General features: G+C 53.9%; 1 protein-coding gene across 2 annotated transcripts in view; it reads left to right on the forward strand.

Annotated features, from left to right (window-relative positions):
• CLCN6 (chloride voltage-gated channel 6) overlaps positions 1-19,427 on the forward strand; it is a 32,448-nt gene extending 13,021 nt beyond the window's left edge. Inside the window, exons 7-23 of one of the 2 annotated variants that reach the window (XM_042954146.1) lie at positions 233-359; positions 1,124-1,191; positions 2,568-2,626; positions 3,353-3,485; positions 4,070-4,183; positions 4,498-4,664; positions 5,205-5,331; positions 7,988-8,114; positions 8,401-8,554; positions 8,651-8,810; positions 8,920-9,026; positions 10,183-10,369; positions 11,243-11,397; positions 11,547-11,703; positions 13,297-13,404; positions 13,548-13,673; positions 16,452-19,427. In XM_042954146.1, coding sequence (XP_042810080.1) covers positions 233-359; positions 1,124-1,191; positions 2,568-2,626; positions 3,353-3,485; positions 4,070-4,183; positions 4,498-4,664; positions 5,205-5,331; positions 7,988-8,114; positions 8,401-8,554; positions 8,651-8,810; positions 8,920-9,026; positions 10,183-10,369; positions 11,243-11,397; positions 11,547-11,703; positions 13,297-13,404; positions 13,548-13,673; positions 16,452-16,532 — 2,157 coding nt within the window. In that variant the 3' untranslated portion in view covers positions 16,533-19,427. Of the gene's footprint in view, positions 1-232; positions 360-1,123; positions 1,192-2,567; positions 2,627-3,352; positions 3,486-4,069; positions 4,184-4,497; positions 4,665-5,204; positions 5,332-7,987; positions 8,115-8,400; positions 8,555-8,650; positions 8,811-8,919; positions 9,027-10,182; positions 10,370-11,242; positions 11,398-11,546; positions 11,704-13,296; positions 13,405-13,547; positions 13,674-16,451 lie in introns of those variants that run through there. The other variant, XM_042954147.1, reaches the window with a different exon arrangement.
• The last annotated feature ends 2,764 nt before the right edge of the window (positions 19,428-22,191 follow it).

The following is a 22,191-nucleotide window of genomic DNA, read 5'->3' on the forward strand; positions in this document are numbered from 1 at the left end:
GCAAGTTTCCCAGGTGATGCTGACTCACCAGAACCTGATAGGAATGCAGCTGTTTCGGTTTCCCCTCAGACCTGCTGAGTCAGAAACTCAGGGTGGGGCCCACCGGGTGATGCTGATGCGAATGAAGGGCAGCCCCACCCCCCACACACACACCTTGGTAGTGAGGCTGTTGCCAGTAAGCCATAGGACCAATGGATTTTGAGTTTACGGGTGTCCTACTCTCCCCCCTCAGCCAGTGGCAGCAGGTTCTGGAATACCCGAAATCAAATGCTACCTGAACGGTGTGAAGGTGCCCGGAATTGTCCGTCTCCGAACCCTGCTCTGCAAAGTCTTTGGAGTGCTGTTCAGTGTGGCTGGAGGTAAGGAAGCTCTTTCTGACTTTTATCCTTCCAAGTATTCAGGGGGTGAAGATAACAAGAAGCATCAAGTACGTAAATTAAGTCGATCTGGATTTGAAGGGCCTGCCCTCTGACCCCTGCACTGTTTCTTGGTAAGTCATTGTTTTAAATGTAGACACGTTAGGAAGTTACCAGAGATATGTGACAAACACATTTAGTTTTGGAGTAGTGTGACCATCTAGTTGGTCCATGGAGTTGGCTTTTAGCAAAGTCAGCAAGCTTTTTGTGTAAACAACCAGACAGTAAATATTTTAGGCTTTATGGGCCAAGAGACAAAAGGGGAGATGTTATGTATGTACTTAAATCTCTATAACCATTTGAAATAGATCCATGTAAGGATGTAAAAACCAGGGGCACCTGGCTGGCTCAGTCGGTGGAGTGCATAACTCTTGACCTCGGGGTTGTGAGTTCGAGCCCCATGTTGGGTGTAGAGATTGCTTAAAAATAAAATCTTTAAGGAAAAAAAAAAGAATGTAAAAACCATTTTTAGCTCCCAGGCTGTAGAAACAGACATTGAATCTATCTTGGCCCACAGACTATAGTTTTCTGACACCTCAATTTAAAGAGTATTTTCTCTTATTTGATGGGAATTTGACTCTCTTACAAAGTCATATAATCATCTCTGTTGCACGGCTGTCGAGAGAAAAGTCTACATAACAAAGGTCTCCTAACCAACTGGGGTGTCTGTGCTGACTGATGGTCTCCCCTTTTCCACCTGTTCCCAGGGCTCTTTGTGGGGAAGGAAGGCCCCATGATCCACAGTGGAGCAGTGGTGGGAGCTGGCCTGCCTCAGGTAAGAGTTGATGGGCTGGGACGATACGTCCCTCCCAGCGGGCCCCTGGGCAGGGGCACATCCATGGTTGAGTTGATAACCAATTCGTCGGGAGCACCTAACGTGGCTTTGGAATCAGATGTCAGTTTGGGTTGAGGTGGAAACTGTCCTGTCATCCAGGAGAGTGGGTAACTGGTACCTCGAGGTTTTAACAAGGCCCTGCTGAGTGCCCGGAGCAGCCATGGGACATTCTGTTCGCATGAAAGTCACCTGGTGCGCCCATAGCCATCGCCGAGCACCTGCACGTCCAGGGGCTTAATGGGTCATCTACATGCTGCCAAACCTGAAGAGGCTGGAGGCATTGACCAAGGCGGTCTCAGGCCTTGAGACCCCTTTGGGGTCGCACAGGAAAAGTAGCAGCCGCTGTCTGCTGAGTGCCCTCTGGGCCAGACTCTCCATATACCGACTTCTTTCTTCTTTCACGCCGCCTCAAGGGTTTGGTTGGCCTCAGTCATCCCCATTCGCATTTGAGGAAACTGAGTAGCCGGCTCGGGACGCCAGAGCTCCCGCTTCTCACGGTTTTTCTGGATTCCCCAGCTGCCAATTGGAGAAGTCTGTGTTTCCTTGTAGACAGCCCTCGTGCTCTGAGGGAAGAGTCGCTGTGGCTGTGGGTTGTCCAAGCCCATCTTCTGGTCTCTCTCTTGCTACTGCATCATCTCCTTCACGTCAAGTGCTCATCCTGGCCTCCCAGGAGTGAGCGGAGACGGGGGGGGAGGAGGCCAGGCGAGGGCTGGGCGGCAGCAGCCTGAGAATTTGCTGGACACATTGGAGGATGGCTCTCCGGGCCCCTTTCTTACTGACCTCCCCTGAGCAGAGCCTATCTCGTCTTCTGCTGCAGCTTTCAGATCCTCCTTTTGCTCAGCAGTTTCCCCTTTTGCTTTGCTTTGTTTCTTTTTTTTTTTTAAGATTTATTTATCTTGAGAGAGAGAACATGAGAACACGTGCACGCATATGTGTGTGCGCACGTGAGTGGGAGAGGGGCAGAGAGAGAATCCCGTGCTGTCAGCGCGGAGCACATCGTAGAGCTCAATCCCATAACCCTGAGCCGAAATTGAAATCAATAGTCGGACGCTTAACTGAGCCACCCAGGCACCCCTCTTCTCTTCCTTCCTGACTTGTTGACTGTGCACTAAATGCGATTTCCAAAGATCCTAGAAATATGGGGGCAGGAAAAGAAGTTCTTTCCAAAAATGATGCCTTCCCTCCCCACCCCCCATGTTGTTCTTCTGGACTTCTCCTTCTTGTAACACATCTGGCTGGGTGTGCTCAAGCAAAGGGACTTTCCAGGGCCTCGGTCCCTGTGGGCCCCCTTCTGACTTTGTTTTCCCTTCCTCTAGTTTCAGAGCATCTCCTTACGGAAGATCCAGTTTAACTTTCCCTATTTCCGAAGTGACAGGTATGAAAACCCAACCATCAGAGAAGGGGGGGCTTTGAATGTTTCTGAGAATACGCAACTAGGGCCATGCTGGCATCGTGGCTTCTATTTTATCATGACCTAAGGCCTAGAACCATCTCAGGCAATGAAGAAGACAGCCCAGTATCGAATACATGACCAAGAAAGTCCATAGGCGTATTGTCGAGAACGTGTTTTATGTTCCAAAATGTCGTACTTGGTCAGCTGCCTCTGTGGGTTGCAAGGTGCTCTTCCTGGTACTTTTTTGCCCCGTGGGATTTGTGTGTGTTACTGACCTGCACGCCTTGCTGGGCCCTTGCAATCAGGGGCCCAGGTTCAGAGCTGTCCATCTTCTCGTATCAGGAGTCCCGCCGGTCACTGTTAACGCTCCTCTGCATGTAAACAGCGCTTTGACATTTTTCACTGATGCTGAGGCTTGCTGGAAGAAAGATCTGGTGAGAACCTGGCTCAGCAGTGACCGACAAAAGTCTGCACTCAGTCCGTGTTCAGAGCAGACTGACGTCAGGGAGCCCCTCCGACTCAGGAGTGTGTTTGGCTCTTAGGTAAACCGTATTTGCTGCTGAGTCGGCCTCACCAGACACCTGCCCTTCATGAGCCCTGACTGCGTGTCACAAGACGTTAGTGGACCAGGAAGTAAAAACTGCCTTCTGCGGCCTGAGGACTCTTTTTTTTTTTGGGTAAACCACCTGTCTGTCTTCTCTCTCCCAGAGACAAGCGGGACTTTGTATCAGCGGGGGCCGCTGCTGGAGTTGCTGCAGCTTTCGGGGCTCCCATCGGGGGGACCCTGTTCAGTCTGGAGGAGGGCTCATCCTTCTGGAACCAGGGGCTCACGTGGAAAGTGGTAGGGAGGACTTTGAGTGAAAACCTTTTCCTAAACCTAAAACCGCTCCCGCCCCCGAATTAAACTAGACATCTCTTTCTTGGTGTGTTTACCTGTCATTTGGTTGAGACCAGGACGGGTGACTGTATCAGAAAGTCCTTTGCTCTAGCCCCGTAACCTCCAAACTTTGGACTTTTCTGTACTTTTCCCGTTAATGCCCCCATCCTCAAATCAAACTGCCCTTGTCCTCTGTTGATGAGCCGTCTGGCGTGACAATGGGAGACCGGCTGAGGTCAGAGGCAGGCAGTGGCAGAGCTTGGACTTGAATCCTACTAGCGTCCTACCTCAGACGACTGTGTTCCTCCTCTTGTATTTGCTGTTCCTTTTAGGGCATAATATCCAGTCCATAATAGGCGCTAAATAAACGGACTCTCCCAATAGGCTGTTGAATGCATACTTCTTACGGCCTGATTTCACACTTTCTCATGCTTGAGGTGTGCCCACGGCGGGTTTCTATGCAGGGCAGTAGGTTTCCTGAGGCCGCGTCCAGCAGAAAGTAGGACTTGTCACTACTGAATGTTCTCGTGCGTCCCCTTTTCTCCTAGCTCTTTTGTTCCATGGCCGCCACCTTCACCCTCAACTTCTTTCGTTCTGGGATTCAGTTTGGGAGTTGGGGTTCCTTCCAGCTCCCTGGATTGCTGAACTTTGGCGAGTTTAAGGTAGGTTTTTATCCTTTCTTCCATAGTTGTTGGTTTTGGTTTTTGTGTTTGTTTTTACTTGACCTATGAAAATCGCTCTTAAGTACCAGAGAGAAGTGGTCAGAAGGGCAGGTATGGCTTCCGGTGGGGCATCTCTGCCCCGTTAGTCTCGTGTGTGTGCTCAGTGCTTGGCGTGGGTGGGCTTCCAGCACCGCACTGGCTCTTGTAGAAAGAAAGCAGCCTCGCCTCTTACTTCTTTCTTCTCTGCTTCTATCCCTCCCTGTTCTCACGGGCACTATGGTTTTTCTCTCTCCCTCCCTTGCCCCTTCTCTCAGTGCTCTGACTCTGATAAAAAATGTCATCTCTGGACAGCTATGGATTTGGGTTTCTTCGTCGTGATGGGGGTCATTGGGGGCCTCCTGGGAGCCACATTCAACTGTCTGAACAAGAGGCTTGCAAAGTACCGTATGCGAAACGTGCACCCGAAACCTAAGCTCGTCAGGTACCTGTGCAGTCGCCTCCCCAGCCTGCCGTGGCTCCCTGAGCTTCCTGTGGACCGGGCCACCTCTCCCTAGGAGGGCGAGCGTGTGAACTGACCCTCCTTCCCGTGCCACCTTTGATTTCGTGTCTCAGACGGAAAACACAGACGGGGTCGTAGATCTCCTCTATTTGTCAGACAGGCCAAAAGGCTGAGTCTGAGCTTAACTTACATCAGAGTTGCTGGTTGAGTCCCCGCCGCTAGGACACGTGACAGAGTCAGAAGGCTCTCACCCCGGGACCTAAAATGGAGGGCCATTTTGTTCCTCTGAGAGAGATGATGTGGATGTAGCAGCCCGTGTTACTGGCTACCCACTGTTTACATACGCCTTGCTGGGATGCAGTGAGTCGCTGACAAATTCTGCGCAGATGCTGACTGACTAGAGGCTGCTGGGCGTGCTCTTTGGGGAAGTGAAGGTTGGGGGTAGACAGGGTTGTGGCTTTTTAGTTCCCAGGACTGGGGTGTCTTTTTGTCTTGTAGTAACAGCTGTGCTTTGCTTCCTAGAGTCTTAGAGAGCCTCTTGGTGTCCTTGGTAACCACTGTGGTGGTGTTCATGGCCTCGATGGTGTTAGGAGAATGCCGACAGATGTCTTCTTCGAGTCAAATCGGTAATGACTCATTCCAGCTCCAGGTAACCCGTGTGCACCTGCTACCTTTGTCCTCTACCCACAAAAAAAAAAAAAAAAAAAAAAGAAGAATCCAGAAATGTATGACCTGCCTCTGCTTAGGGCTAGTAGCTACGTTGGGTTCATTGCTCTGCGCCTGTGTCAGATTGCTAAGAGACAGAGGAATCTGTAGTGGCCTTTCTACTGAAGCAAGAATGTGCACGCTCTGTCCTTTTCACTTTGGTGAAGAGTCATGGACATCCTAGAGGGGAAGTCTTCTCTCTCTCCAGCCCCCCGGCCCCCCTTTCTGTTGATCCATATTAACTGGAGACCAGCTCCAGGAAGCTGATCATCCCTTCTTCATCAAGCCCCAGTTTCCTCTTCTAACTCTTCACCCCTGAAAGGTGCCCACCAGCCTCATCGTGAATGTGAGAATCACCCCTAAGATGGGGAGAAAGGAATGTCTGTTTTGGGGTGATCAGTGATCTGGCTCTCCTGGCATCTTCTGGTTCTTACTGGGTTTAGGTCATTTACTGGCATATGTTCTTTTTCCGTCTCTCTTTCTCTCTCTTTTTAGGAGTATTTAGTATTTTCTAGAACCTTTCCCTGAAAGAGCAGGGTCATTGAGGGAAGCATTAGAGCTTTGTCCCGCAAGTTTTTGGTCCAACCTGTTGGGTTTAGAGAGCCGCATCTGGTCAGCCAGATGCAAGGTTCTGGCCTCTAGGTTAGGGGCTCAGGAGTGTTCACTAAGTCCCCTGTCCTCTTGTTGCCCCTGAGTAGCCGCTAAGCTCCCTCAAGGCCTCGGTAGGGACGTTGTCTTGGATGACTGTCCTTTTGGTGTCCCCAGGAGCATCCATGAATAGCACGTGTTAGATCAGGTGTCAGCAAACTATGGCCCACGGGCCAGAGCTGGCCTTTGGCAACTGCTTGTTTTTGTGTAGCCCCCGAGCCAAGAACAGTGTTTACATTTTTAAAGGCCGTTAAGGAAAAGAAGAATGTGCAACAGAGGCTGTCTATGGCCCGCAAAGCCTAAAAGATTTATTATGTGGCTCATTATAGAAAAAGTTTGCCAGCCACTATCACTAGTCAGTCCTGAGGCGATCTCATCACCAGCCCAGCATTTTCCAAATGTGTTTTGTGGAATGTTGACATATGTGATTCGGGAACAAACAGAAAAGAATTCTGCAGTCTGACAGGTTAGCCAGAATTAAACAGGTTGCTCTAATATGGGACTTCCTGGGGCCTTTAAGATTCCAGGAAGTGTGACAGACGTTTGGAATGTTTATTGGGTGCCAGGGATTCCACTAAGCACTTCACGTGCATGACTCCATTGAATCCTTACCACTGCCGTGTTGGCACCCCATTTTACAGGTGGGAAGACAGACAAAGTGACGTCTTGACCGTGATCTCTCAGTAGCATATAACATGAGGTCGGCATTATTCCCATTGCATAGGTGAGGCAGCTGAAACTTTCACAGAATGAAATGCCTCTCCCACGGGGCTGGCGAGGGGCTGGTTTAGAGGCCAGTCCTTCTGCATATGGAGCCTGTGCTCTGCCTTCAGCAGGTTCCCTGATCTCCAACAAGTGCTGTGCTGCATCTCGGTGCACTCGACCGCAGGACTCTTTCCTGGGAGCCCTCGGGACTGGGGTTTCTCTAGACATAGTCTAGGAAACACTACGCCTGTTGGTCATTCCGCGGTCACACACACATTTCTCCCTTGGCAGCTCCTCCCTGCCAGGTTCCTCCAGTAGGGGGCACCGACCTGCTTCCTGCGGCCCTCATCCAGCTGTATCGCCCAGGCCGGCTCACCTGGCAGGACTTTGCAAACCCATCACCTCACAGGAGGGCATCTCTAGAATGTCCTCAATAGAACTGAATCCAGGCAAGATCCATTCCTCGTGATGAACTTTGTAGTAACAGTGTACCCGTACACACAGTGTTAAGTACCCCACCTGTACCGTTGTGTACCAGAAGCTAAAACACAGGGACTGTCCTACCCCAAATGCCCTTGTCCTCCGATGAGTCCGGCCGCTACCAGGATGTCCTCTTCCCACACAAAATGGCGGAGAGAATGAGAGGTCTGAATCGTGGAGAAATCACCTCTTTTCCCTGTTGGGGTTTTATTCAGCCAGACGGGCCTGGGAGGGAGAGACAGCCAGGAGCAGAGCATCTCCTCCAGGCCTCGTGTGGAACTGGCTTTTCTCCTGCAGAAAATGCCGGGGGGAGGCTTTTTCCATTTGGACCCGAAGTCGGGGCATTGGGTCAGGCAGGACCCTGGCCTGTCCTCCACCATCACCTGCCACCTCCCAGCAACTCATCTGTCACCCACCTCCTCTTCCCACAGCCCACGGGGCTCTGGGGTCAGGCTTCTGGCAGTGTCACCTACTAAATTAGCACCAGGAGAGGAAGCAGAGGCAGATCCATGGCGAATGTCATTGTAGTAACTCGGGAGCCCTCCTCCCGATTCTTTCATCCTCAAAACATAAGGAATACAGCATTACGGTTGGCTGCTCGTGGCTAGAGATCTGTTTTTGCCACAGGTTTAATTTCTGGGTAAAACTTGCGAGCCAGACTTTCTCAACCTGAGCAGAGACATCCCACTTGAAGACGCTGAGCGCCCTGGTCCGGTGTATTGACCCTTTAGTGACCTTGTGCCTACTTTTTGATTCCTGTGTCCCAGGTCACATCAGAAGATGTCAATTCAAGTATCAAGACCTTTTTTTGTCCCAACGAGACCTACAATGACATGGCCACACTCTTCTTCAATCCCCAGGAGTTTGCCATCCTTCAGCTTTTCCACCAGGACGGTGAGAATCCGTGAGCCTGCCGTTCTCGGGCGATCGCTCTTTTCTGCAGGGAACAAATTACCATTTCTCTGCCCCTTCCGTTGGCCCATGGACACAGCCACGCTGGCCCTCAGATCTGAGCAATGGGACTTTCCTTTTTAATACCACCCCAGACCAGGCCAGAGTTTCTGCCTCCAGTGTCGGAGGTGGACCAGCAGGGTACGGAAGGATCTGGAAGGAGCCAGGGCAGCCCGGTGGGCCTTGGTGGCATCCGGTGGTGGGACTGAGGGTGGCCCTTGCCTTGCAGGCACTTTCAGCCCTGTCACCCTGGCCTTGTTCTTCGCCCTCTATTTCCTGCTCGCGTGTTGGACCTATGGCACTTCTGTTCCCAGCGGCCTGTTTGTGCCTTCCCTGCTGTGTGGAGCGGCTTTTGGGCGTTTAGTTGCCAATGTCCTCAAAAGGTACCATGTGTGCGCGTGAGCACGCCGTGCGTACATGCTCGCGGGTGTGGAAACCTTGAGATCCTCAGCCAGGGTCTCGGTTTCCTTCGTCCCCAGCTACATCGGCTTGGGCCATATCTATTCGGGGACCTTCGCCCTGATTGGTGCCGCAGCCTTCCTGGGTGGGGTCGTGCGCATGACCATCAGCCTCACGGTCATCCTCATCGAGTCTACCAACGAGATCACTTATGGGCTCCCCATTATGATCACTCTGATGGTGAGTGCTCCCCTTCCCGGCCTCTCTCAGGTGCGCGGCCAAGATTCCCCACACCCCCCACCCCGCCCCCCACAGCAGCTTCTTTTCAAGTCTTTGTTTCCTGTTTCAGGTGGCCAAATGGACGGGAGACTTTTTCAACAAGGGCATTTATGACATCCACGTGGGTTTGCGAGGCGTACCACTTTTGGAGTGGGAGACAGAGGTGGAAATGGACAAGTGAGGCCACGCCTTGTCTTCGTGTGCTAGTTTCAGAATTTATAAACTCTGGGGCCCAAGGGATGTTTGTATCAGGGTGGGAGGTGGTAATTAAGGTTCTGCGGTTGGACTGCAGGAAGCATGTGGGTGTGGCGGGGACCCGGGGGTGGAGGACAGAGGGGCCTGGTGGGGGCAGAGGTGGGCAGGCTGCTTCCTGGTGGTCTTTGGCTCCTGTGGCATTCCGGTTAAACGCGAAGGGGGGTCTCTCGATGAGGCCTGTGTCGTGACGACGTTTAAGGGTCTGCCGAGCCCTGTTGAGTGGGAACCAGCCTGCGTCCCACATGCCTAATGAGTGTCATGCTATCAGCAGTGCTTATTCTGGGCATAATCACCAAATTCTCCATCGGCCCACAAATGGTTTGGGCCGCCTGTGTCTGGGTATCCCACCCGGCCCTGAGAGTCCCACAGAGGGATCAGCAGACTTTCTGCAAAGGGGTACATAGCATTTTCAGCCTTGCAGGCCACGTGGTCTCTGTTAACGTATTCAGCTCGGCCACTGCAGTGCAGACGCGGGCACAGATGGCACGTACGTGAGCGGGAGAGGCCAGATTTGATCTGTAACCTACAGTTGCCACCCTGGTGTGAAAGGACACCCCACGCTTTTTTTTCTTTTAATTCCAATAGCACGATTAGCAGTTCAGTGGTAACACAAGCAGCGTGCCATGGAGGGCTGAGGAAGGAATGGCCGATCACCCGGCCAAGTGGTTGGGGTCTGTGGGGAGGGGACATTTTGTGTGGAGCTGAGGGGTGAGGAAAGGCCCACCGGTTTGGCAGAGCAGGGAAGGGCGTTCCAGGCACGGGGAAGGGCATTTGCAAAGGATAGAAATCCAGAGGAGCTGCCGGAGAGAGAGGGAGACACAGAATCCGAAACAGGCTCCAGGCTCCGAGCTGTCAGCACAGAGCCCGACGCGGGGCTCGAACTCACGGCCCGCGAGATCGTGACCTGAGCCGAAGTCGGACGCTTAACCGACCGAGCCACCCAGGCGCCCCAAGAGGAGCTGCCAGAGATGGTTCGGAAGAGGGACCCCCACGGTCCAGGAGTGTAGGAGCGCCGGGACTCGCTCCCGAGTGCTGTGGGCTCTCTGCTGAGGCCGGACGGCTTTCCTCCCTCCTCTAGACTGAGAGCCAGTGACATCATGGAGCCCAACCTGACCTACGTCTACCCGCACACCCGCATCCAGTCTCTGGTTAGCATCCTGCGCACCACGGTCCACCACGCCTTCCCGGTGGTCACGGAGAACCGGGGCAACGAGAAGGAGTTCATGAAGGGCAACCAGCTCATCAGTAACAACATCAAATTCAAGGTACAGCAGCCCGAGGGGAGCGGTGGGCGACAACCAGGCGGTTTCTTGACACACACCCTCATCTCGTGCCTGCCAGCCCGTAGATGGGGTGCCCTGGTTGGCTCTCGGCAGGGAGAATCAGCCAATCAGCCTCTTCATTACGTGCGGCGAGCGAGTGAGTATAGACACGATAGCAAGTGTGGACTTCGTTAGGCCATTGGGACATGTGTCCGTTCTCATTCCGGCAATCCGTGTAGGCGGATCTTTTGTTTTAATTGACGTGATTTATGGCGTATAAGTGGTAGCAGGGGGCTCTCTAGAGTTGTCAATGACAGAGATGGACTTGGGCCTACTTAAAGACAGAAAAAGAAACAAGCCGGAGGCTGCAGGACTGACAGGAGAGCTGGAGAGTGGGGAGCAGCACGCCGGGTGTGCGGGCGGCTGGCAGACGCCCTGGAGGGGACGCCAGCCGCTGCTCCTGATTTGAAATCCAGGCAGTGGGAGAGTCCCGCTGCCTCTCGGAGGCCTTGTGCCCACCCCTTGGCTCTGGGGGCCAGGCCCACATACGTCGACGGTCCCCCCACGACGTGACGTAGGAGAGGGGCTCTCCCTTGGAGAGTTGAGGAGGGGCTGCTCCCAAACCGAAGGGGTGGGGAAGTTGGGCCGGCAGAAAAGCGCAAGATCCCAACCCCGAGGCTCAGAGAGGTTCCTTTCAATCCCAAGCCCCCTGAGCCACCGTGAAGATTTCTTGCAGTTCCTCTGTCGGCTTATGCTTTTGACCCCACCGTCCCCCAAATCCCCAAGCTACGAACATGCCACGTTTGTGTGCCCGCGCCCAGCCGTCGCTGGCCGCCCCGCTAGAAACCTGTCCCCTCCCCTCCCGCCCACGCACAGAAGTCCAGCATCGTCACCCGGGCCGGCGAACAGCGCAGGCGGAGCCAGTCCATGAAGTCGTACCCGTCGAGCGAGCTGCGGAACGTGTGTGACGAGCACGTCCCCGAGGAGCCGGCCGAGAAGGAGGACCTTTTGCAGCAGATGCTGGAGCGGAGGTGAGCGCGCGGGCTCCGGAAGAGCCGGCGCTCTGCTGTTAGCTCCCCGGCTTCCTGGGGATTTGGGGAGCTGGCTGGGGACGCGGGGGAGAAGCAAGAAGCAGTCCCGCTGAGGGTGTGCTAGGCAGCGTCTGGTTTTTATGTAACAGATACACTCCCTACCCCAACCTGTACCCTGACCAGTCCCCGAGCGAAGACTGGACCATGGAGGAGCGCTTCCGCCCTCTGACCTTCCACGGCCTGATCCTGCGGTCACAACTGGTCACGCTGCTCGTCCGAGGAGTTTGTTACTCTGAAAGTCAATCAGTGAGTGTCTCTGGTCTGCACTGGGATTCTCGAAGGCGCGGGCTGGCGGGAGGACAGTCCCTGTGCCTCCGCTGGGGAGGCCAGGTGCCAGCGGGCTGCTGTGAGGGGTGCGTGCGGCCCGCGGCTCCCTCTGCCGCGGTCCGTGCCTGTCAGGTGACCCTGAGCCGCAGGGGACTCTCCCAGTCACCTTCCCCTTAGTCTGTGTGCTGGCTGTCGAGTGTCCTTCTAGCCTGCGGACTTTTAACATAGTTTCTACGCTTTGATTTCTGATTCGGGGGAACTTTTGTACGTACGTTGCCCAAAAATACTGTTTTTGCCATTAATTTCCTTTTTCCTTTCCTTTGGTGTTTATGGAGAAAAGCAGGGATAGGAGGGGGTGTCTTGTTCAAAGTGGTCCCTGTGGCGACCTGAAGACCCTGAAGGTTGCCCAGAGGCCCGGTTTCCAAACCGACGCTCCCGGTTCGGCTCTTGCCCACAGAGGCCAGCCTGAGGTCACTCGTGGTCCTGGTGGCCTGTGGAAGAGAGCCAGCGTGGGGCAGGACAAAAGGGGCCACGGGGGAGAGCGGTCTGTGGTGAGGACAGCCTGGCTGGATGAGGGTGGAGGTGGCGTGTGGGGCACAGGAGGGGTGAGGTGGGCTGGGTGACTGAGCAGAAACCAGCCGGAGCAGGTGCCGCCCGGCAGGCGGCGGGTGGAGGACGCTGTGTGCAGAGAGAGCGGGGTCCCGGGGAGAGAGATCAGGACAGAGCAGTGACTGGCGCTTGCAGCCACTGTGCCCCGCCTGAGTGCCAGTGGTGGTGGCCCAGGAGCCCAGGGAGGGCGGAGGGAAAATCTAAAATGCTCAGAACGCGGGGATGGTAACAGAGCTGCCGTGTCCGTTCCCCGTGGCTGCCGTATCCAGTTGCCGCAAACTGGGTGGCTGCAAACCACAGAAATCTATTCTTTTCATGATTCTCAAGGCCGGAGTACCAAGTCCACACGTCAGCGGGCCTTGCTCTCTGGAGAGGCTCCGGGGGAGGGGCGTTCCTTGCCTTCCAGTCCGTGCTGGCTGCCGGCCATCCTTGGCACGGCGTGGCTGTGGATGTGTCACTCGAGTCTCTGCCTCCGTTGTCACGTGGGCTTTTCCCTCCGCATCCTCTCCTCTGTTTCGAGGGACAGCCATCATTGGATCTAGGGCCCACCCTAATCCAGTATGACCTCACCTTAAGTGGCTCACATCCGCCAAGACCCTGTTTCCGATACGGCCTCGTTCCCAGGCAGCAGGAGTTAGGACTCAGATCTTTTGAAGGATACAAGTCAACCCACGACAGCTATTGGCTAGCTCTTCTCTCATTTAGACTCCAGAATAAGCCACATCCATCTTACAGGTGAAGAGAAGCAGGTTCCGAGAGATCAGGAGACTGCAAGGGTGGCGGGCTGGCGGGGAGCCGGCTGGAGATGGCGGCGGCTCTCTGCCGAGCGCTCTGTTCTGCGCTCCTTGCGCCGGGTGGGGCCGTGGCTGGGGGGGGACATGGACTTAAAGGGGGAGGGGCCCTAGACGTGACCCTGACGGTCGCTGTGCCCGAGCAAGGACAGTGTCTCGGTCGGGATTGCAGAGCGCCAGCCAGCCTCGCCTTTCGTACGCCGAGATGGCCGAGGATTACCCGCGGTACCCGGACATCCACGACCTGGACCTGACGCTGCTGAACCCACGCATGATTGTGGTGAGCGGGGCTGTCCCTTTGGGGCGGGGACCCCAGAGAGGAGGCCAGCAGCCCGTCCCACGCGGAGCTGGTCGGCGCCGTTCGCGCCTCATCCTGGCTAGGGCGGCGGTGGCCGCCGGTGACTTGTGTTGTCCCCTCTGCAGGACGTCACCCCGTACATGAACCCTTCGCCCTTCACCGTTTCACCTAACACCCACGTCTCTCAAGTTTTCAACCTGTTCAGAACGATGGGCCTGCGGCACTTGCCCGTGGTGAATGCCGTGGGGGAGGTGAGTCTGACTTCCGGTCTGCCCACAGCCGGGCCTCTTCTGGAGAGGACCCCGTGACCGCAGCGCCCCTCCCAACCAGCAAGGTTCCTGGGGCCAGAACCTCCTCTGCAGCCCTCGGAGGACCTTTGCCTCCTGCGTGTTGCTGACGCGCACACTCCGCTCGGCCAGCAGGTGTCGCCAGTGTCACGGCAGCCTTAGCACAGTCCAGTTTCAGGTTTCCAGGTTTTCGTCACCCTCCGTGGGGGCCTCTACTTCCTGGAGGAGGGGCTCTGCTCTCCACCTAGGATGAGCATTTATAACATTAAATGAGAGAACGTCAAGCAAAACACTTCAACGGTTTTAAAAGATACAGCCAGGTACAACTAGTAATCATTGCTGCAGACTTTTCCTTTTTTTCTTCTTAGAACTCCATTTTTTTTCTCTCATTACACAGGTATTGTTTGGTTGCTAAAAAGACGTATATGAGAAAATGTAGAGAAGCAGAATATAAACAAAAAGAAATACCAAAGCGTTATTTCTAAGAGGTAGCCACGCTGTCTAGCCAAGGTAGATCCTTTGTAGTTCTTCTCCGCATCTAGGAGTAGAGATTTTATGTATCAAGTTTTAATGAGAATGTTATTAGTTTATACTGTTTAATACCCTAATGCTTTGTTTAATCTAGAGGAAATGACTTTCCGTGGCAGAAAACTTCGTTGGCCTACAGCATAGATATATTTTTAAGTTTATGTTTATTTTGAGAGAGAGAGAGGGAGGAAACACGTGGGGGAGGGGCGGAGGGGGAATCCTAAGCAGGCCCCCAGCTGTCAGCACAGAGCCCGATGCAGGTCTCAAACTCACGAACCACGAGATCATGACTTGAGCAGAAATCAGGAGTCAGGCGCTGAATCGACTGAGCCACCCAGGCGCCCCCCCCCCCCCCCGCCCTCCGGCATATGGTATTTTAGTTGGCTGGATAGCATTCCACTGGCTGGCTGTCGGCCACTTACCCAGCGGTCCTCTGTTGGGGGATATTTTGTTACATGTCACTCTAGTGTTCACCCCCCTGAGACTTTGGATCTGTGCTGCCAAGTGGCCCCCCACCCCCGGGGAATGAAACCTCTCTAAATAGAAGCATCCCGTGGCAGACGCTGGCACCCCACAGCCTGCTCTTCGTGGGTGTAGTTGTGGGGGACCAGATCGTGTTCCTTGAAACACAAGTGCAGTGAGGGTTCTGACACGTTTCACGGTGCAGAGTACCCACGTGAGTGACAGATGTGTGTGCCCGCCTCGGTCACAAAAACCTGTTTCTCTGGATGCATCCTCTGCTGTACTTCTGTCCCTGTTCCGCACACGGGTGGTTCCGAGTCTCTGAACGCCGGCTCGGCGTCCCACGGCGTAGCTCGTTTCTGACACCATGCACCTGGAGGTAGCATGTGACCGCACATGTTAAGGGCTCAGCCCTACCGGCCCCTCCCCCCACTTCGGATGTCAGTCAAAAGTCCAGTTGTCATCTGTGTTTCTGGCTAGGCGGCTATAGATTGGAGGTTCCCGTGATCCTCTGCTCCTAGAACTCAAGAAAGCAGTTTACTTACCCGATTACTAGTTTACTCTAGAAGACTGTGGTTCGGGAACAGCCAGATGGGAAGAGACGACGCATAGGACAGGTATGTGGCGAGGGGCGCCACACGTCCACGCTCTGCAGCACGCTGCCCTCCCAGCACAGAAGCTCTCCACACGCTGTAGTTCAGGAATCTTCTTGGAGGCTCTATTACGTAGGCATGATTGATCACATCATGGGTCATTGGTGATTGATTCAACCTCCAGCCCCCACCCCCCGAGATAGGGGGTGGGGCTAGAAGATCCAATCCTGTAGGCACATGGTTGGCCCCCCTGGCAACTAGCCTGTGTCCTCAGGAGCTTCCTAAAAGTCATGTTATTCACGTAAACTCAGGTATGGTTGAAAGGAGCTTGCTATGAATGACTAAAGACACCTCACTCTCATCACTTCATTCCACGAATTTCAAGAGCTTGTGGCAGGGACTAGGACGAAGACCTGTTATAAATTTCCTATTATAAGTCCCATTATAAATCACAGGATCATAATGACTCAGGTGATGCTGAGAGACCATATTTATGAGCTGTAGCGGGGTCTGGGCCTCTCGGAAGCCTGCATTGAGCTATGCCTTTTGGACATGTGCGTGAGGCAGGCTCTAGGGGTGGTGGGAACTGAGAAGGTTAGGGAGCATGTGCCTTGCTCCAAAAGACATTCAAATTCAGGGGCGCCTGGGTGGCTCAGTCAGTTAAGTGTTTGACTCTTGATTTCAGCTCAGGTCATGATCTCAGAGATCTTGAGTTCGAGCCCCACATCGGGCTCTGTGCTAACAGCTCGGAACCTGCTTGGGATTCTCTCCCTTTTTCTCCCTCTGGCCCTCTCCTGCTCGTGTGCACCCTCGCTCTTGTGCTCGCTTGCTCTCTCTCTCTCTCTCAATCTCTCTCTGTCTCAAACATTTTTTTTAAGACATTCAAATTCAGATTTTAGCTGGCCCGACTAAAACTCCTCTTGGGGGTGAATTTGTCCCATTGGCCTCCAGTTTACAAGCCCTGGTTACGTTGATCTCCTTCTCAGCTGGAAACTGGGTAACCTTGAAGTGCACAGCGTGACCGGGTTGTCCCCGCGCTCTACAGGCCCGGACTCTGTCTCCTCCGCCTACTGTGAAGGACCGGGCAAGCTCCCTTTGCTCCTGTTCTTGCCCCAGTGAATTTATTCTGCAGGTGACGTGGGTCTTCTCTTTGTTCTAGATCGTTGGGATCATCACTCGACACAACCTGACGTTCGAGTTTCTGCACGCCCGACTACGGCAGCACTACCAGACCATCTGATGGGCCAGGGTGGCCAGCCCACCCTCTCCCAGAGCTGCCTGAGGGCGCAGCTCACTCATGCTCCGCCGCCACGGCTGGCTGGGGCCGTGCCAGGGCACGGAAGATTCCCACACACCCACTCGCTCGGAAAGCCTACAATCATCGAACACTTCGCTGGTCAGACATCCCGGGGGTGGTATTGCACCAGGAGAGCGTGAACTTGCCTGACTCTCTCAGCAAGTATCTTCCTGTCTCCTGCTCACTGCTTTCCTGCCGTCCAGCATCGGCTCAGGCCCCAGGCCCCTCCACCCCACTAGTGCCAGGACCAGAGGGGACGTCAGGCCTCACCCCCCAGAGAGTAACCCCCAGAGCAGTTTTCCCACCCCTTCCTGCTGCTTTCCTAGGGAGCCCAACTGTTGCCTTAAATTGTAACAGGAGGGACTTTGACCAAGGCAGACACTGGGGCAAGCGCCAGTCGCAAAATTAAGTGAATTCCCAAATTTAGGGATTGGGCAGTGAGAAAATGACCCCTTTCGGGGAGGTCTTCCTTCGTTGGGACCCTCAACTCGATGTGCTCAGCAGTTCGTTTGGAGGAAGCACCTGTTTTCTGGAGGCGGCTGCTCTGGGCGCACCCCTGCGGCCGCGGTCTCCTTGGGGGCGGCGCCTTCCAGAAGCACAAAGCATTAAGGTCCCACTGATCGTCCCTGAGATAAGTCTGACCATACGCCCGGATTTACAACCCCCCCCCTAGTTTTTAACATTTCAGCTTCTCTCTCCTCCACTCCGTCCCTCGTCCCTTTGATCTGCATTGACTAACTTTCCTTCAGTTCTTACGTGCGTCTTCCTGGTGAAGCAGCCTAGTGAAGCAGGAGGATCTTGGCGTTCCCCCTGCCACCCCAAGTTAGCTAAAAGGGCGCCCCGCGATCAAACTGCTCTACCTAACTCCGGGGGGGTGGTACAGTTGTGTCTCAGACAGAAAGAAGCGAGCCCTGAGCCAGTGACCTCGGCAGGAACGTGATGTAGCTGGAGAAGCCAGTGTCAGGATGAAGCTTCTTCCCGGAGGAGGGTGTGTGCCCCTCACAAACCTCTCTCAGCCCCCTGCTGCCAACCGGTCCCCAGGGTGGGCAGGACCAGGCCCTGAGGCTATAGCGTTAACCTTAGGAAGGAGGCCTCTGGCTGTCAGTGACCTGCCTCCCTCCGGGCCGGGTGGTCCTCTGACTGGGCACCCAAAGTGAGCACTTGCCGTCGGGTATTTGCACTTCTCCCCTGTCGACCCCCGTGCTCTCCCCTTATTGTGTCCCCATCCGAGGCCCATCCTGCAGCCCTGGGCCAGACGCGCTTTGGGACTCAAGACGGCCATTCCTTCGCATTTAAGTTATTTTTGTAAATTGTGGAAGATGCCTGAGGGCGTGGACACCAGGGCTTCGGCAACACCTCTTGCCCTCTGCCTGGGGGTGGGCGTCCGTCTGTCCTTCCGTCCTTCTGTCCATCCGTCCATCCGTCGGGGCCGGGCCGGCCCAGGCCTTGTGCTCAGCACACTCTGCTCACTCAGGAGGCTGCTTTCAGGGTCTTTCCCACCTGCCTGCGGCCCCCTCCGTTCTTCCCGTTTTCTTGCCTCTTTGACCAAAAGTACGTTAACTTGTACATTTTTCGGTTTCCTTGGATGCACTTGACTTGTGAGATGTGGATGGGACCCCTCCCCCCCAATAACTAGTTGGGGGAATCACAAGGACCAAAAACGGCAAGCCCTTCTGACTGTGACTGTGTTTAACCGGCTGCCAGTGTGTTTTAAGGCAGCATTCAGAGCTTGGCCAACATTAATCTTTCCCTTTATTAAGAAAGAAAGCAGTTCCCCGAGTCAGGCAAACGTCAGGACCACCCATCACAGGAACAACCCCCTCTTCCCATCCCTCCCTGGAATCGGCAGAACTAAAGTGCTGCGGAGGGACCTCTGGCCTCGGGGGGTCTGGGACGCCAGCTGCCTGCCTCAAGGCCGCCCTGGGTGAATGCTGTTGGAATGTACCCCCCCCCCCCCCCCACCGCAGTGCACACTGCCTTGCATTTAAGTCACCAGATACTTTGGCCCCACTGGTGTAGCCCAGAGGCAGATGGCACCGTGCAAATGCCTGCCTCCATCCGCTGGCCGCCACCGACCCAGACTCCCTCTGGGAAGGCACGTTGCTTCCTGTCCTTTGTGGGCGTCTGCCCCTCCCAGATAAGCCCAAAGACAGCGACTGCCCCACTTATAACAAAGTAACTGGAAGCCTCACCCCTTTGATAGTGAGAAGCCCACGTTGTCACCATCTCCCCCATCACCAGCCCCGTCGCCTCCGGGTGGGATGGCATGTCCATAAACAGAACCCACAGGAGGACCACAGGGGTGGCCGGAGACAGTTTTCTGTGTTTCATCTCGTGCTTGGTGTTTCCGGTTCCCCAGCTGAGGTGATCGGGAGCTAGGGAGCGAGAGTCCCTCCCGACCGTGGGACCTTTGCGCTCTGGGGGGTGATTTGCTCATGACCTTGATTAACTAACGGTTCCTGGCTGGGATGGACGCTTGCTTGCTTGACCCAACCAACTCTATGACATTTCTGATGCAAAATCGCGTACTGACGCGGCCCTCGGAGACCAGAAAGCCTCTGGAAAGGCCAGAAGCGCCCTCCTGGGCCCTGCGGGGTCAATGTACATACAGTGTTGCCTCACAGCTCCGTGGACCTTGGTCACCTCGACAGTAGCAGCTTCCTTTTCTCTGTTTGCACTGTTGGTTTGTATAGTAATACTAGCTAATCCTGTTGTGTACATAAATTGTATTTTTTTTTAATTTGTAAAATTCTATTTTTATTTGGACTTTTGGAACTTGGAAGTTCTCATTGTAACCGTAACACATCAGAATAAAATGTCTTCATCTGTCTCCTTCGAGCTTTTGTCCCCACGGTGCTCTTTCTTTGGAGTTGCACTTCGCTTTTACTTTGCTCTCTAATATGGAAAAATCACAGAGTAGATGTAGCGTCTCAGCTGTCTCCTGCTAGAGCTCTGCCAGCAAGAAGGCTTCGTCCCCAGGGGTCCATCTACTCCCACCTTAGTCCTGTGGATCTTAGCAAAAATCAACCCAGTTCCCAGTCTTCCGTTTCTCCCCTCCAATGAACACCGTGCGATCTCAGTTGCTGATGCTTTGCACCCGCTCCCTCAGCTACCGCTGTCCCCTGTCCGCTGTCGCTGTCGCTGTCCGTAGCAGGAGGCAGAGGATCCATTTGTAGGCCTGAAGGGCTGCGTGTAGGACTTCGCCCCACCGACAGGTTCCCCGACACCCAGCAGAAGAAGTGAAATCCATACTGAGTCTGTAGATGTTTAGACCTTGGGGCTGGCTTCCCTGGTGCCATCTGTCATTCTCTTTGCTCTGCCAGAAACAGGATTCTCTTTGTCTCTGGTTGATCTGCTCTAAGTTACCCTTCGACCAGCAGTAGAGGTGGTCTCTGTTCAACCCTGTCCCCTGGTTTCCTAAGTGCCAGGGGCACTTTCTGTGTATCCGGCACTGTCTGTCCGTTCCGTTCCGCGAGAGCCCGCCGTGTCCCAGTGGCCCCTCAGGAGCGTGTGTGCGGTTCACCACGCTCCCCTCCTAGCAGCCCCTCCTCCCCGGACCTCGGCAGCCACGTTTGGACAGACACTTCTCCCTGTCGCTGCTCTTGTCCTTGCTAGGCCTTCCCTGCTTCTTGGTTTTCCATCCTGTGCTCAAAGTCCACGTGAAGAATATTTTTATCAGAGGTGGTTAGATTAAAGGTCTTTCCCCACCTCTACTCCCGAACTGTCAATTCACTTCTGGCCTCCCCTCTTCTCTACGAAGAGCGAATTACTACTTTATTTCCCTCTTTTCCTAATTTCTGTACACAACCAAGACAATTTGACTTTTTTTTTTTAAGTTTATATATTTTGAGAGAGAGAGTACATGGGCAGAGACAGAAGGAGAGAAAATGGATCCCAAGCAGGCTCCACACCATCCGTGCAGAGCCCAACACGGGGCTCCAGCTTAAGAACTACAAGATCATGACCCGAGCTGAAACCAAGAGTCTGGCGCTTAAGCAACTGAGCCACCCAGGCGCCCCGACAATTTGACGTTTATAGGGCACCAAGAATGCCATGTGCTGCAGAGGTGCTGACCAGGCCTTCACCTTTAAGGAGCTTCCAGTCCAGGGACACAGACACAATCGCATACCAAGGCAAATTGTCTTGTGTTGTAATAGTCCTATACAAAATGCTGCCGGTGCAGAGCTTAATTAGTACCGGGCATGTGATCTCAGGGTTGAAGTGGCATTTTCAATGAGCCTTGAATGTGTAGAATGTTCCCAGGAACGCTGGCTAAATCGCATTACAGGAGGGCATGAAGTGAACGTTTTGGCGGGGGGGGGGGGGGGGGGGGGGGCGGGAGCTGGTCAGAGGAATGTCGTAGAATCTGACATGGAGAATGAGGCCTGTAGGGCGGGAAAACAGGTTCGAGCACAGTTCCCTGTTGTGGGTGAACCTAGTGCCTGGGACTCTCTGCTTTTCAGAAACGGACACAAGGAAACGGCATCCTCTCCAGTGCAGCCCTGCTCCGTCACCTTGGGCCTGAATTAGAGAAAGCTGGCGGCTACTTTTTAATTATGTGTTAGTACCCAAAAGGCACATAAATGTGCGGTTCGTCAGCAAACGTTTTTTCTTCACTTTGCTCAGCATTTTGGGGAGGGGGGGGAGAGAAAAAGAGTGCATGAGTGAGGGAGGGGCAGAGAGAGAGGGGGACCAAGGATCTGAAGTGGGCTGCACGCTAACAACAGCGAGCCTGATATGGGGCTCCAACGCAAGAACCACGAGATCATGACCTGAGCTGAAGTCGGATGCTCAACCGACTGAGCCCCACAGGTGCCCTGCTTTGCTCAGCTCTTAAACCCAAATGCTTTGCCCACTTTCTTAAAGTGCAGTCACTCAGCTGTGCCAAGTAACTCTCTCAAAATGTATCAGAGAAAGTTTTGTTAGTGCCCTCATTTACAAATGTGCCTTGATTTTTTTTTTTTTAGGCTCTGAGTATATATGTGCCTCCAAAAACAACAACAGCAACAAAAACAAAACAAAAAACTACTGGGTGTACAAAATTGTCTATGGGGTACAAGCTACATTAGATGTAACCAGAAAAAAAAAAAAACCCAGATGTTTGTAAGTTTTCTTTTTAATAAATAAGTGCCCTGAATATGAGCAAATCTGAAAAATAAATGCCCTTTCAGTCTCCTGGGGCATTTCCAGGATCTGTGATAAGGCCGATGTGAGAGAGTAAACTGTGAACTGTGGTTTGTGCCCCACCTTCCACCAAAGAAAAATTTAAGGGTAAGAGGTGGGAGGGAATACAAGCAAGAATTTGTCCAAATCCACAGCATGCCACCAAGAGTGACCCTAATGTCAGCTGTGGACCCTGGGTGACAACAATGTGTCAGTGTAGGTTCATCAGCTGTCACAAAGGCTCCATTCTGGTGGGACACATTGATGACGGGGCTGGCTCTGCATGTGTGAGGGCAGGGGGCCTATGGGAAGCCTCTATACTTTCTGCTTCATTTTGCTGTGAACCTTAAATGGCTCCCCAAGATAAATTCTATTATGTTTAAAAGGAAGAAGAGAGAAACCGGGCATTCTCTCTGACAAAAGGTAAATGGGTATCAGG

This window comes from Panthera leo, chromosome C1 (genome assembly GCF_018350215.1).
Source record: "Panthera leo isolate Ple1 chromosome C1, P.leo_Ple1_pat1.1, whole genome shotgun sequence".
Taxonomy (NCBI): Eukaryota; Metazoa; Chordata; class Mammalia; order Carnivora; family Felidae; genus Panthera; species Panthera leo.